We start from the raw sequence: 15310 nt of genomic DNA on the forward strand, positions 1-15310 counted from the left end.
AGAAGTGGGGAGGAGGGAAAGAGAGGAGGGGACAGGGAAGAGAAGTGGGGAGGAGGGAAAGAGAGGAGGGGACAGGGAAGAGAAGTGGGGAGGAGAGAAAGAGAAGAGGGGACAGGGAAGAGAAGTGGGGAGGAAGGAAAGAGAGGAGGGGACAGGGAGGAGAAGTGGGGAGGAGGGAAAGAAAGGAGGGGACAGGGAGGGGAAGTGGTTGTGGTTAGTTCCAGGGGCTATAAAATCCTGGAGATCAGCTGGTCGACCACGAGTGTCTGACAGGAGCATGGCTGGGCACATGGGGCTCCTGCTGGTTTGGGTCTGCCTGTTTCGCGGTGTGGTCGGCGGTGTGGTCGGCGGTCTATTCAACGTTCGAGAAGAAGGTGAGGCGCCAGGTGACCCTGGCTGGGGACGGAGTCCTGCATATCTGCTGCTGTATATAATCAAATCCCAGTCGCCACAGAGGGCAACAGTCCCCCTTGCTTTAGGTACCTTAAGAAAGAAAAAGATACTCTCCCTTTCAGGTCAGAAACACAATCCATGGGTAAATATTTTTTTAAAAATAAGAAAGTTCAGCGAATAAAAGAACGAAAGACTAAGAATGTAAATTGGAAAATCCTAGTGACATGTTACTTGAAAACCATATGTCTCCTCCCTTTATGCTAGGAGATTTTAAATGTCTCATGCAGAGGTTTTGAAAATGAGACTGATTTTCGTAAAGTTGATTTTATTCTTTTTCCAAAGTCGTGTTGCCTGTAACAATTATGAAGCGAAAATATAAAAATAAGAAGGGAATTCACTATGGATGCATCTGATACATTCGATAAGGACTAAGCATAGTTTCAAAAACAATTTTTTATGGAATGACCAAGAATAATGATCTTGCGTATATTTCTTTTAAGTATTCTTCAGGACATCTTTGCATTAAAAAAAAAAATAACACTGTGCTTGCTATTTTTTAAAAAAAGAACAGAAAAGAAAAAGTTACTCCCAATGTAACTATGACCACTGCTTTCTTATCCAGTAGAATTATTTTGTACTTATTGAAAAATAACAATGTACCTGGCCACAGGTTTTTTTTTTTTTAATCAGACATCATGTTTGTCGATACATAAAAAGGAATATAGATAAGTGAGAAAAAGCTAATTAAGATGATCCTAAATCTTCTCCACTGTCAATGTCTGGTCTCCTGAATTATGGATGTCATATTTTTCCACATAATACTTGTGCCATTCAGAGCCTTAGAGATGAAGCATTTCTCTTAAGAATGCATCAGAGAATAAAAACTCATGAGCCCCGGGCTTATTAGCCTGTATGTTAAATGATGTGGTGCTAGTCTCCTTTTGCTCTGCAGAACTGTTGCCTGTTCACTGTCTCCCTCTCTCTCCCTTGCAAGCATCTGCCTCGTGGACTTATTGTCTCTCTCTCTTTTTTTTTTCTTTTTGAGATGGAGTCTTGCTCTGTCACTCCGGCTGGAGTGCAGTAGAATGATCTCGGCTCACTGCAACCTCAGCCTCCCAGATTTGAGCAATTCTCCTGCCTCAGCCTCCCGAGTAGCTAGGACTAAAGGCACATGCCACCACGACCAGCTAATTTTTGTATTTTTAGTAGAGACCAGGTTCCACCATGTTGGCCAAGCTGGTCTCGAACTCCTGATCTCAGGTGATCCGCCTACCTCAGCCTCCCAAAGTGCTGGGATTATAGGCAGGAGCCACCGCACCCGGCCTATTGTCTCTTAAGAGTTTCTTTTGAGCAAACTGCAAGTTTTTTACACTGGTTTCTTGAGTAGCAAACTGCAAGTTTTTTACACTGATTGTATTCAATACAGACAATAACAACTGGGTCCCCACAGCAATCCAGCTTGCAGATAATAAGATGTCGTCACAAATAATGGGAAGGTGTGAACTCATAGACATCTAGGGCTCAAAGTCTTGCCCGAGGCCATCGGCTAAGCTTGGTTGGAACCCAGAGATGCTGGGGGGAAATCTGGACTCCTGAGTTTGCCAGGAGCAGTCAAGTGGGACAGGAGGGGAAGGGAATCTTCAGTTCTTGGTGAGTGGGGATGTATGAGAGCTCTCAGCTATGGTTCGCCCTCATCCTCATCAGAGGAGCATTGCATTTTAGTGTTTTAGAAGCAGTGACAGGCTGGGTGTAGTGGCTCACGCCTGTAATCCCAGCACTTTGGGAGGCCGAGGTGGGCGGATCACGAGGTCAGGAGTTCAAGACCAGCCTGGCCAACATGGCGAAACTCCATCTCTGCTAAAAATACAAAACTGAGCTGGGCGTGGTGGCAGGTGCCTGTAATCCCAGCTACACAGGAGGCTGAGGCAGGAGAATCGCTTGAACCCAAGAGGCGGAAGTTACAGTGATTCGAGATCATGCCATTGCACTCCAGCCTGGGCAACAAGAGCAAGATTCGGTCTCAAAAACAAACAAACAAACAAAAAATAATAAAAATAATAATAATAAAAACAGTGACCTGATAGGTTTGCTAGATGCACAGGATGAAAAGACTAAACAGCATGAGCATCTCCACTCATGAGCATACGATATGCACCCCCATCTCTTCCCACTAGTGCACGATCTAGTGGGAAGGCAGAAGAGGAAAGAGACCGTGTGTGTGGCACATGCTGAATCGGCTATATGCCTGCCCTGAAAAAGAGAGAGTGGTTGAATTGGCAAGACTTCACAAAGGACTTGATTGGGTGGTCTTGTTCCAGGGCTAAAAATTTGCCATGTCCAAAATGTAATTACTGTTCCAAGTTGATGGGTTGTCTAAGGGATTACATGGGAGTGGGGTCCCTTGCAGGGAGAACTGTCCAGGTATGTAGATCCAACAAAGGTTTGTGTTAAAATGGGAATCTTGCCTTGCAAGAGCCATTGTTTTAAAGAGGATAAGGAGGAACCACAGCTAAGAGCTCTCACGCATCCCCACTCACCAAGAACTAAAGGCTCCTCTCGCCTCCTCCGTCCCACTCTACTCCGCTCCTGGCAAGCTTAGGAGACCAGTTTTCCCTCCAGCATCTCCGGGTTCCAACCAAGCTTAGCCTGTGGCCTGGAGCAAGACTTTGAGCCCTGGTTATCTATGAGTTTCCACATCTGAAACAGGAGGATCATGATTCTTGCTGCCTCCCAGGGTTGCTGGAAGATTAAATGGGTTATCATGCGTAAGGCTCAGAGCAGAACTGTTATCATTATGCCATTATTACTACTATTACAATACTGAAAGTACTATTACAGTATTAAAGAGGCAGGATAATGGTTTGGATTTAGTAGTCGATAGTCACAGAGTGAGTTTAACTACTTTAAACATCTCATACAAGTGGAATCATGCAATATTTATCCTTTTGTGACTGGTTTGGTTCACTTAGCATAATATCCTCCAGGTTCATCCATGTTACCGAAAATGGCAGGATTTTCTCTTTTTTAATTTTTTTTAATTTTTAATTTTATTTTATTGTATTTGTTTTTCGAGACAAGGTCTCACTCTGCCGCCCAGGCTGGAGTGCAGTGGCGTGATCTCGGCTCACTGCAACCTCAGCCTCCCGGGACTGAAGTAGTCTTCCAACTCAGCCTCCCAGTTCCGGTACCACAGGAGCACACCACCATGCTCAGCTAATTTTTTTTGTAATTTTGGTAGAGATAAGATTTCACCAAGTTGCCCACCTTGGGCAGGTCTCAAACTCCTGAGCTCAAGCGATCTGCCCACCTCCTCCTTCCAAAGTGCTGTGAGCCACCACACCTGGCCCTGCCTAAAGGTTCTTTGATCAAGGTTGTTTTGACCTAAGGAAAGGATCAACAGTAAATATATGTTCTGGCCAGGCGTAGGTCAAGACGGGAGGATTGCTTGAGCCCAGGAATTTGAGACCAGCCTGGGAAACATAGTGGGACCCAGTCTCTACGGCAAATTTTGAAAATTAGCCAGTTATGGTAGTGCATGCCTGTAGTTCCAGCTACTTGGGAGGCTGAGGCAAGAGAATCACTTTAGCCTGGGAAGTCAAGGTTGCAGTGAGCTATGATAGCGTCACTGTTCTCCAACCTGGGTGACAGAGTGAGATTCTGTCTCAAAAAAAAAAAAAAAAGTAAGTACATGTAGTACATGTTCTTACACAAAGAACAGTAGATAAAATAGAAATTTTAGGGACATTCTGAGAATGGGGTTAATCAGAAACCAACACGGCGAATTAGCATCCAAGACAGAGGTGCTTTAGCCTCCACAAACTGTATTGTCTAGTGATGCTCAAATTCTTCGTCTTCATCCTCACTGTCTGGGGTTGCATTGCATAGCATCCTTCCAAAATTCATGTTTACCAGAGATCTGTGAATATGACTGTATTTGACATAGGTCTTTGCAGACGTACTTAATGAAGATGCAGTCATAATGGGTAAGCGTTGACCCTAATCCAATGACTGGTATCTTTTTAAGAAGAGGAAACAGACACACACAGGGAAGACAGCCACGCATAGTCAGAAGCAGAGATTAAAGTGATGCTGCCACAAGCCACAGAATGCCACAGCCTGCCAGCAGACACCAAAAGCAAGGAGGGAGGCATGGAACAGTTTCTTCCTCTGAGTTCCTAAGAAAGAACCAACCCTGGCATTTTGGCCTTCTGGCCTCCAGATCTATGAGACAATAAATGTCTATTGCTCCAGACCAAACAGTCTATGGTACTTTGTCTAGATTTTTTTTTTTTTAGATAGGGGCTCACTCTGTCACCCAGGTTGGAGTGCAATGGCACAATCATGGCTCACTGCAGTCTTGACCTCCCAGGCTCAAGTGATCCTCCTGCCTCAGCCTCCCAAGTAGCTGGGACTACAAAGCGCACACCACCATGCCCAGCTAATTTTTGTGTCTTTATTTATTGTAGAGATGGGGTCTTGCTATGTTGCCCGGGCTGGTCTCAAACTCCTGGGTTCAAGCAATCCTCCTGGCTCAGCCTCCAAAAGTGCTGGGATTACAAGCTAAATCACCATGCCCGACCAGTAAATTTCTACAACACAAAACCAAGGAAGAGGCAATCACAGAGGCCACGTGTCTCTCCTGTCTGTGGGATGAGCCTCCCATGGTTTGGTACCCGAGGACCCCAACTCCTCCCCATTCACTGTTACTGCTCTTCATCAGTGCTCTTCCAGGCCTTCTGACATTCTCCAGATTCGAAACTTTTGACTTCCATCTTGTGCTGTATTCCTGGTCTTTGAACATAGAATGGAACAGCAAGTGCAGCCCTTTGAGAAGACTCCTGACCCAGCTCTTGAATCCAAACAAGAATCTTGGCCGAGATAGGATCGTAGGACTACCAGGTAGCAGGCTACAGCAATTCCCCATGATAGGCAGGCAACTGCAGCTTTTCTTCCCTAGTCTGTTTGACCAGCTTCCCCAAGCTCCCTCCTCTGGGGCTCCACAACTTGGAAGAATAAAGTCTGATATACTGTATCCTCCTGTGGACAACTGCAAGGATGCCAATACATACCGTTGAAGATGCTGAAATTCACGGCTCATCCTCTGGAAAAGTGGTCAGGTTCAGGGGACTTCATAAGCTCCTGAACACATTTCACAGGCTTTCATTTTATTTACATTCACTTAGTCTTTTCCTTTTTTTTTTTTTTTTTTTACAAAGTCTTGCTCTGTCACTCATGCTGGAGTGCAGTGGTGTGATCTCAGCTCACTGCAACCTCCACCTCCCGGGTTCAAGCGATTCTCCTGCCTCAGCCTCACAAGTAGCTGGGATTAGAGGCACATACCACCATGCCCAGATAATTTTTGTATTTTTAGTAGAGATGGGGTTTCACCATGTTGGCCAGGCTGGTCTTGAACTCCTGACCTCAGGTGATCCGCCCACCTCGGCCTCCCAAAGTACTGGGATTACAGGTGTGAGCCACCAGGCCTGGTCCACTTATTCTTTTTCTAATGTGCTTCCTCTCTTTATATCTCTGAAGAACTTTTAACATTTCTTTCAAGACAGGTTCTCTGGTAGCAAATTCCCTCAACGTTTGTTTGTCTGAGAATCTTTGTCTTTCTTTCTCCTTCACTTTTGAAGAATAATTTTGCAGGGTACAGAATTCTAGATTGAAGATTTTTTTCTCTCAACACTCTAAATGCTTCATTCTTATCTGCATGGTTTCTGGAGAGAAGTTGGATATAATTCTTATCTTTGCTTCTCTGTAGGTAAGGTATTTTTTTCCCTCTGGCTTCTTTCAAAAGATTTTTCTTTTAAAAAATTTTATTTTAGATGCAGGGGGTACATGTGCAGATTTGTTACATAAGTATATTGCGTAAATGGTGAGGTTTGGGATTCAGTTGAAGCCATCACCCAAATAATGAACGTAGTGCCCAATAGGTAGTTTTCTTTTTTCCTTTGTTTTTTTTTTTGACACAGAGCCTTGTATTGCCCAGGCTGGAGTGCAGTGGCACGACCTTGGCTCACTGCAACCTCAGCCTCCCAGATTCAAGCGATTCTCCTACCTCAGTCTCCCAAGTAGCTGGGATTACAGGCGCCCACCACCACGCCCGGCTACTTTTTGTATTTTTAGTAGAGGCGGGATTTCACCATGTTGGCCAGGCTGGTCTTGAACTCCTGACCTCATGATCCGCCCACCTCAGCCTCCCAAAAGTACTGGGATTACAGGTGTGAGCCACTGTGCCCAGCCATCAATAGGTAGTTTTCAAGCCTGGGTCCCCTTCTTACCTCCCCACTTCTGTAATCTTCAGTGTCTCTTGTTCTCATCTTTGTCTCCCTGTGCACCCAGTGTTTAGTTCCCACTTATAGGTGAGAACATGTGGTATTTGGTTTTCTGTTTCTGCATTAATTTGCTGAGGATAATGACCTCCAGCTGCATCCATGTTGCTAAAAGAGACATGATTTTGTTCTTTTTTATGGCTGTATAAAACAATTTTGATTTGGGTTTATCTGAAAAAGTGAGACTCATTTTTATTTCAAATAAGGGTATTTTTAAAACCTTATATATTATAACAGAATTTAGCTTGAATTATGACCAAAGGTGAGTTATTGAGAATGAAAAGAATTGGGATGCAGGACTTTTCTGACAAAATTGTTATGATTTTCCAGTGCATAGCTTTGTCTTCTTCCATTTTACACTTTCCTCAAAGGATCATAAAGAAAGCCAGTTTTGTATAAGTATTCTAAGACTAATTCTAGGACTATATTAATTTTTAGGGGCCCTTCTTAATCCTTTGAAATTAAATATATACACATATATATATTTAATTCGGGATATATATATATGTTTTCTTCAAGCCAGGCATGGTGACTCACACCTGTAATCCCAGCACTTTGGGAGGCCAAGACGGGTGGATCACCTGAGGTCAGGAGTTTGGGTCCAGCCTGGCCAACATGGCAAAACCCTGTCTCTACCAAAAATACAAGAATTAGCCAGGCGTGGTGGTGCACACCTGTAGTCCCAGCTACTTGGGAGGCAGAGGCAGGAGACTCAGCTGGTGATTCTAACATGCAACAAAGCTTGTGAACCATCGTGCTGGTCCATTATAACTATTTCTTAAATAATATATGCCTAAGGAAACATGTTTTAATTTCAAGCCACAATGGCAGCCAGGACAATTTAGCTGAAAAACAAGCCTGTGGAAAGAATAAACATGAGCAAATAGCAAAATAATCAGTAATAAATAAAATATACACAACAAATTCGAATTAAAATCATTGCTTTTGCAAAAATCTTTTCAAAAAATAAAAAAATTAAGTCATTGCTCTTTTAAGTGTAATCCACAAATTTGATGAACTAGTTATGAACACAGATTATGTTGAGTTACAATGCTTTAATATGAGAGATATCTGCAAACTACATTACAGTATGTGTATGTTCTCTTAACCAAACATGACATTTGTAAATTTACTTGTTGGTAAATTGTGCTTTTCTGTCTTACATCATTTTAATGTTTATTAAGTATCATCTATCATGGGCTATTTGGGAAAAAATCTAATCTTTCACTCTGTATTTATTCTACAATTCATTCTATGTTGTATTTTATCCTAAAGTTATGACTGTTCTTAAAGCCTCAATTAAATGAACTTTGTAACAGTTATTTAATATTTAACTAAACACATGCTGGTTTTGAATCAAATAGCCTTTGCATAAAACCACTTCATCAGGAACCATGCAAAGTAACAAAACAAAAAATTCAAGTTCTAAGGAGGGGGAGGTAAATATTACAGGTTTAATGGCTCATGAAGGAACAATGGTTGAAAAATGCTGCTTTAAGAAAAAAAAAAAAGTAAAGCTATCAGGCAATTTTCTTCGTTCCAAGAATATTAGGATATTCAAACTGGGGAGGACTTGACATCCTAATGTTCTCTCTCCATTTTATAGCAGAGTAAACTGAGGGCAGATGGTTGGTAAGTGGTTGAGCCTGTGCCAGGGTTTGGGCTATTACTTCCTACTGAACCAACCTCTTCAGGGAGGATTCGAATTGAATTGCCATATGCTTAACTTTTTTAATTTAATGGAACTTAACATTTCTGAACTTTGTCTCTAAGATGATGGAAACAATGCTTGCCTCACAAAATTGTTCTGATAAGTTAAATAAAATATAGTACGCAGGATAGAGAAGATGCTCAGGGCATTTATTTGCATTTCCTACATACCTCAGAGGTATCATTCTTATTTTTCCCTCCTAGAGGAAGAAGTTTCCATTTTGAAAGTGACAACTCTAAAGACATGAATCTCTAATAGTAGAATTCAGGTATTCAGTGAGAAGTGGTGACAAAAATAAAAATCTATAGTGTTCCATATCAGAAACCTATGATGAAGTAGTTTATTTTATAGGAAAATGTGAGAAAAGTAAATAATTTCCTTTGTCTGCTGAATTTTTTGTTTTAAGAATAATTTTAATCATTCCTATCCTTTAATAATATTTGGAAAATACAGTTAAAGCAAAAGAAAAATAAGAAATCACCCACAATCACACTACTAAAAATAAGCTCTATTGAACTTTGATGCCTAACTTTCAAAATAGTATTATTCTTACTAGAATAGAAATTGGTGAAATCTTTTCATTTCTTTTATTTTAAAGTGACATAAATATTTGTTCAAAATTGTGTCTTTCAGATGAATTGTCATCAACTGTGGGTGAGTTGATCAAAACACTTTTGTTAGGATTTCTTTTAAAAGTTTTGCAATAAAACGTGAAACCATTGAATATTCCCTTTCCTGGTAAGAAATCATATTTTTCATTAAAGATTACTGTTTTATGTACTTATATATAAAGTAAATTTCATGTTTAAAATGTTAAGAAAAAAAAAGAAGAGTCCCAGCACTTTGGGAGGCCGAGGCAGGAAGACCACGAGGTCAGGAGATCGAGACCATCCTGCTAACACGGTGAAACCCCGTCTCTACTAAAAAACTACAAAAAATAAGCTGGGCATGGTGGCAGGCACCTATAGTCCCAGCTACCTGGGAGGCTGAGGCAGGAGAATGGCCTGAACCTGGGAGGCGGAGCTTGCAGTGAGCCGAGATTGCGCCACCCAACTCCAGCCTGAGCGACAGAGTGATACTCCGTCTCAAAAAAAAAAAAAGGAAGAAGAAGCGATAAATCATAATTTTACTGTTAATTTTACTTTTGGGTGATTAAACACTTCATTACATGTAACTTCATAATGTGATTTTCAGCAAAAATCAAGTATTACGGAAAATAATGAAACAGAAAATGCCTTTTGCCACCTGAAAATGAAGTACAAATTTTTCCATATCTATTTATATGCTCATCTTTATTAATGCCTACTTGATATTATAAAGCCAATTTCATTTTAAAATTCTCTCAGGGATTAATATTTTTAATTAATTCTTATTTTTTAAACTAATACTAATCATGCTGAAATAAACATTCTTAATCTAAGTGTCATTCCAATTAAAACTAGGAAAGCACAGGGGTGTTATGTTAACACTATTTTAGGTTCTAACATAAGTGATATTGTAAAAAGGAAAAAATCTATGTAAAATAACAGGCAAAATTATTTTATGATTGTATACTTCAAATCCCTAAGAACATGAATAAAAATTATTAGTTTTAATAAAGTAATATGGCTATGTGGCTGGATACAAGATAAACATACACCAGTCAATAGTTTTTCTCTATACTGGTAAGAACCAACTGGACATTGATGGAAATGGAAAACATTCTGTTTAACATCAGTGACCAAAAAAAAGCACTTTGGAATTAAATCAGTGAGAAATGCGTAGGATTTATATAGAACAAATAAGAAAATCATATTGAAGAGCAAAAAAATACATTTTGAAAAAGAGATATTGCCATGTTCTTGGATGGAAAACATAATACCATAACAATATCACTCTTTCCCAAACTAACATTTTTATTTAATTTTATTTTACATAAGAGCACATTTTAAAGCCTAATAATAGTGAAATAAATGTCAGCTCTAAATTTTATTTTTCAGAAACTATAACTCATTTTCCAGAAGTTGAAGGTAAGTTGATCAGAAAACTTTGATTATTAATGTATATTTTCTTTAATTCCATAAAAATGGGGGAATCAGTGATGTTTTTCCAGTAAAAAAATAATATTTTCTTCTTATATAAAATGTAATATAAATGCCTTGTAAACAGATAAAGAAAACAGAGGTATAGAAGTCACTCTGATCTTTCATCAGCACTGAATGTGTCTACTCTTTAATTTCTGCCAATCCAACAAGAAATAACAGACTTTTAAATTTATATAGAAAAAACATCCAATAATAATTAGAAATATGAGCAAAGTGCTGGAGTAGAGAAATATTTCGTCTAATCAGATATTTAGACATACTAAAATATTGTAATATAAACAACATGGAATCAGCCTAGAAAGATAGAAGGAAGAGGAGGAGGAGGAGGTAGAGGAGGAGGGAGGAAGGAAGAAGAAGAGGAAGAAGAAGGAGGAGGAGGAGGAAGAGGAGAGAAGAAAGGAAGAAATATTTTGTGATACTTGCTGTCTCCAGAGTCTGCTCATTTTACCACCATGCTTCCTTACCTCTCTAGTAATTTCAAGAAACTTTAGAGAAAATATAGAATGGATCCCAGGATATATTAGAATAATCCATGGTTTTAAGCATGACCATTTAAATGTACAGGTGGTTTATTTCATCATCAATCCATCATTACTAAATGTGTTTGAAAGAAAATAAAGTTGCATTGCCCTTTTGCATCATATACAAAACTAAATTCTAGCTTAATCAAATTGTAAATGTAAAAGGAACAAAATTGTTTAATTTAAGAAGAAAATGGAAAATATATGTGTGGCCTAAGGACCAGCAGATCTTTTAAAGCAAGGCAGAAATCATCTGTAATACAGGTAAACATTTTTAAAGTGTGTAAATGCTTCATGCTAATGAAAATTCAGGTAAAGGAGCACAACTGGTGGGAAAGACTAATTGCCATTTTCTTTGACAAAGCAATATTCATCAATGTTAAAATTGTATATACACTTTGTCCTTGTAACCTTGCTTTGGGGATTCTACAGAAACAAACGCTTCAATACATAAGGATTTAAATACGTGAAATGTTTACTGCAGCTGTATTTACAGTGGGAAAAATCTGAATGTGGAAATACTGAATAAATTGTGGTGAATCCATATCACAGAACATGAATCAGCATTAGAAAGAAGTTAAGGCCTGACTCAGTGGCTCATGCCTGTAATCCCAACATTTTTGGAAGCTGAGGCAGGAGGATGCTTGAGCTCAGGAGTTTGAGGCCACCCTGGCCAACATAGTGAGATCTCATCTCTACAAAAAATTTAAAGATTAGCTGGGCATGGTAGCATGCACCTGTAGTCCCAACCTACTCTGGAGGTTGAGGTGAGAGGATCGCTTGAGCTCAGGAGAATGAGGCTGCAGTGAGCCATGAAGAAGTTCGAGAGACACAATCACTTTAAGAAGATTTCTGTGATGTGTTAAGTTGGAAACTCAATTACAAAATATGATTAATTTTGAAGGGTGGCAAAAAATCATGCATGTGTGCCTGTGTGTATGCACATATAACTATATGTATCCTGTATTAACCATACAGCATATACACAAAACAATATAACATATCTAAGTATATATGTATAATCATACAACATATATATACCCAGGTGACACACATACACACATGTATAGTTGTATGGGAGAAGGAGAGAAAGAGACATGATGGAAGGAGGTGAAAATAAGAGATCCAGGGGCAGGGGGAAGAATTGTTTGGTAGATAAATGCCCACATTTACGTTTCCACGCTTATGAGAGATTTCTGAAACTGGAGCAAATGCTAAGCAAAATTTTGAGACTGTTCATACCCTGGGAAAAAAGTAGGGCAAGGGCAGGAATATAAATAAAACAAAAGACCTTTGTCATTAGAGAGCCAAAGCTCTGCTACTGAGTGGCACAATAACATTTACTACAGTCACAGCCAATGACTCTGATTTCAAAGGGCAACAGCCCCTGGGAAGACAGTCGCTTGATAACCTCTCTCTCAACACACCCGGAAACAGGGAAGAATTTTGTTTTCTCTAGATGGGGAGTGTGTTTTTCCATTCCACTATAAAAATGGAACCTACTATGACTGCATCAAGTCCAAGTCAAGACACAAGTGGTGCTCGTTAAATGAGACTTACGAAGGATACTGGAAGTATTGCTCTGCTGAAGGTGAGTGTCCTGCCTCTAAATACCTCAGAGCAGTAATCTCCGTCTCTGAGGCTGGGATCTCAGGAGAAGCACAAGAGGGTTCTGAAAATAGAATCCATAGCCAGTATTTTGTGATACTTGCTGTCTCCAGAGTCTGTTCATTTTACCACTGTGCTTCCTTACCTCTCTAGTAATTTCAAGAAACTTTAGAGAAAATATAGAATGGATCCTAGGATATATTAGAATAATCCATGGTTTTAAGCATGACCATTTAAATGTACAGGTGGTTTATTTCATCATCAATCCATCATTACTAAATGTGTTTGAAAGAAAATAAAGTTGCATTGCCCTTTTGCATCATATACAAAACTAAATTCTAGCTTAATCAAATTTTAAATGTAAAAGGAACAAAATTGTTTAATTTAAGAAGAAAATGGAAAATATATGTGTGGCCTAAGGACCAGCAGATCTTTTAAAGCAAGGCAGAAATCATCTGTAATACAGGTAAACATTTTTAAAGTGTGTAAATGCTTCATGCTAATGAAAATTCAGGTAAAGGAGCACAACTGGTGGGAAAGACTAATTGCCATTTTCTTTGACAAAGCAATATTCATCAATGTTAAAATTGTATATACACTTTGTCCTTGTAACCTTGCTTTGGGGATTCTATAGAAACAAACGCTTCAATACATAAGGATTTAAATACGTGAAATGTTTACTGCAGCTGTATTTACGATATAAAAATCACATTGCACCAAAGAGATGAGAGTTTCAACCACATTCTTTTGAAAAGAATCTTTTTAGTAGAACATCAAAGTAATATGGGATCTGAATCCCCCACCAATATCGTTCCCATGTGCCTTTGGTGAAATAGGGCAGAGCAGATGATACTGAATAGGAAGCAAAAGTGTGTATTTGCATGTGTGTGTGTGCACATGTGTGCATACGTGTATGTCTGTGTGAGTGTGCATGTGCATGTGTGCACATTTGTTCACGGGCATGCACACACGTGTGCGCATGTGTGTGCACGTGTGTGTATATGTGTGCATGTGTGTGCATGGTGTGGTGGAGGGGGTGCAAATTAGAAAGGTTTCTTACTCAGACTGCTTCTTCCTCTTTCTCTTCTGCAGATTTTGCAAGCTGTGTGTTTCCCTTCTGGTACAGACGCTTGATCTACTGGGATTGTACTGACCATGGGGAGTCATTTGGGAAAAAATGGTGTTCACTGACCAAGAATTTTAACAAGGACCGAATTTGGAAGTACTGTGAATGATGGCGAGATTTACCAGGGGAGGGGGATGAAGACGTTTAATGGTTCTCCTTGGAAAGAACCTATAGTTTTTGTTGGCAGAGGAGAACCCTTTCCCATTAGAGAGGGGTTTATTTTATTTTATTTTATTTTTTTTTCTGGGATGTGAGTTGAAGGTGATCCAACTAAATAACTAGAGGTTTTTGATTAAGGATTATGGGGTTTTAATATGGAAATCTGTAGTTTAGCCTCAGCACTTTAATTGCTAACTGTGTAAAATTAGTTCCTTTTAAATATTAGGTCTATGGGGTAGGCGTGGTGGCTCATGTCTATAATCCCAGCTCTTTGGGAGGCTGAAAAGGAAGGACTGCTTGAGGCCAGGAGTTCAAGACCAACCTGGACCAATATAGCAAGACCCCGTTTCTACAAAAAATAATTTTTTTAATTAACTAGGCATGGTGGCATACACTTGTAGTCTCAGCTACTCAGGAAGCTGAGGCAGGAGGATCACCTGAGTTCAACACTTCAAAGTTGCAGTGAGCTGTGATGAAAGGGAGACCCACCTCTAAAATAAAATAAATGAAGTAAAGTAAGCATATGGACTTTGGGTGACAGTGATGTGTCAATGTAGATTCATCAGTTGTAACAAATGTTCCAGTCTGGTAGAGGATATTGATAACACGGAGGCTATGTGTACATGGGAAATTTTTGTACCTACTACTCAATTTTTCTGTGACTTAAAACTGCTCTAAAAACTAACATGTATTAAAAATGCATGACCTTAATAAAGAATATTTTTAAAACAGAAAAAAAATGTGATAACTGAGGTGGTAACTGAGGTAGGAATACAGGTGTGGAGGGAAAGTATCAGAGTGAGGTTTAAAAAAGGGCAGATATGAACCACACGAACAAGGGCAACAAAACTGGGTGCATTGTACAAAGTGAGGGAAAGCCACTGGGGCTGGTCCATGGTGAGTGCCCTGGGAGCCAGGCAGTGGGCATGCCAGCACTTGAGAGTTGGCTAAGTCCAAAGAGAAGCCACAGAGCCTCGTTCAGTAAGCAGAATCCAATTTGATTATGGAAGCCAAGAGTGGTGGCTGATGCCTGTAATCCCAGCACTTTGGGAGGCAGAGGCAGGAGGATTGCTTGAGCCCTGGAGTTCAAGATTAGCCTGGGCAACAAGGCAAGACCTCATCTCAAAAGAAAAAAAAAAAATGAAAGAAACTAACAAAGAATAGTAGAGAGGAAATATCTGATAGAAGGCTCTGAGAAAGTAGGAAGAGATGGGATGAGCCCAGGAGGAGGAAGTGGAGTCACCTTCAGTAGAAACAGGTCTTCCATTGCTACAAGGTGTAAGAAAAAGTGAGTGTGTGCAGATATAAGCAGATTTATAAATTTGAGGGGATTCGTATGTGAGACAGTTTTTTTATTGTATTTTCTCAGGAAA

At 39.8% G+C, this 15310-nt stretch overlaps 1 protein-coding gene across 1 annotated transcript; it reads left to right on the forward strand.

The window, feature by feature from the left end:
- Nucleotides 1-277: 277 nt before the first annotated feature.
- Nucleotides 278-13887, forward strand: BSPH1 (binder of sperm protein homolog 1). Its single transcript, XM_011946552.1, has 5 exons — nt 278-374; nt 9073-9093; nt 10419-10448; nt 12504-12635; nt 13745-13887. Exons 1-5 carry the CDS (start codon nt 278-280, stop codon nt 13885-13887), a joined length of 423 nt encoding a protein of 140 aa, XP_011801942.1.
- The last annotated feature ends 1423 nt before the right edge of the window (nt 13888-15310 follow it).

The sequence above is a fragment of the Colobus angolensis genome, unplaced genomic scaffold, assembly GCF_000951035.1.
Source record: "Colobus angolensis palliatus isolate OR3802 unplaced genomic scaffold, Cang.pa_1.0 Scaffold25, whole genome shotgun sequence".
NCBI lineage: Eukaryota > Metazoa > Chordata > Mammalia > Primates > Cercopithecidae > Colobus > Colobus angolensis.

What these genes read in the sequence shown, in the direction of transcription:
- BSPH1 (XM_011946552.1), top strand. Translation starts at nt 278, where the DNA reads ATGGCTGGGCACATGGGGCTCCTGCTGGTTTGGGTCTGCCTGTTTCGC. An exon ending in TCATTTTCCAGAAGTTGAAG is followed by an intron (nt 10,449 to 12,503) that starts GTAAGTTGATCA and finishes TGTTTTCTCTAG; the next exon opens with ATGGGGAGTGTGTTTTTCCA. An exon ending in GAAGTATTGCTCTGCTGAAG is followed by an intron (nt 12,636 to 13,744) that starts GTGAGTGTCCTG and finishes TCTCTTCTGCAG; the next exon opens with ATTTTGCAAGCTGTGTGTTT.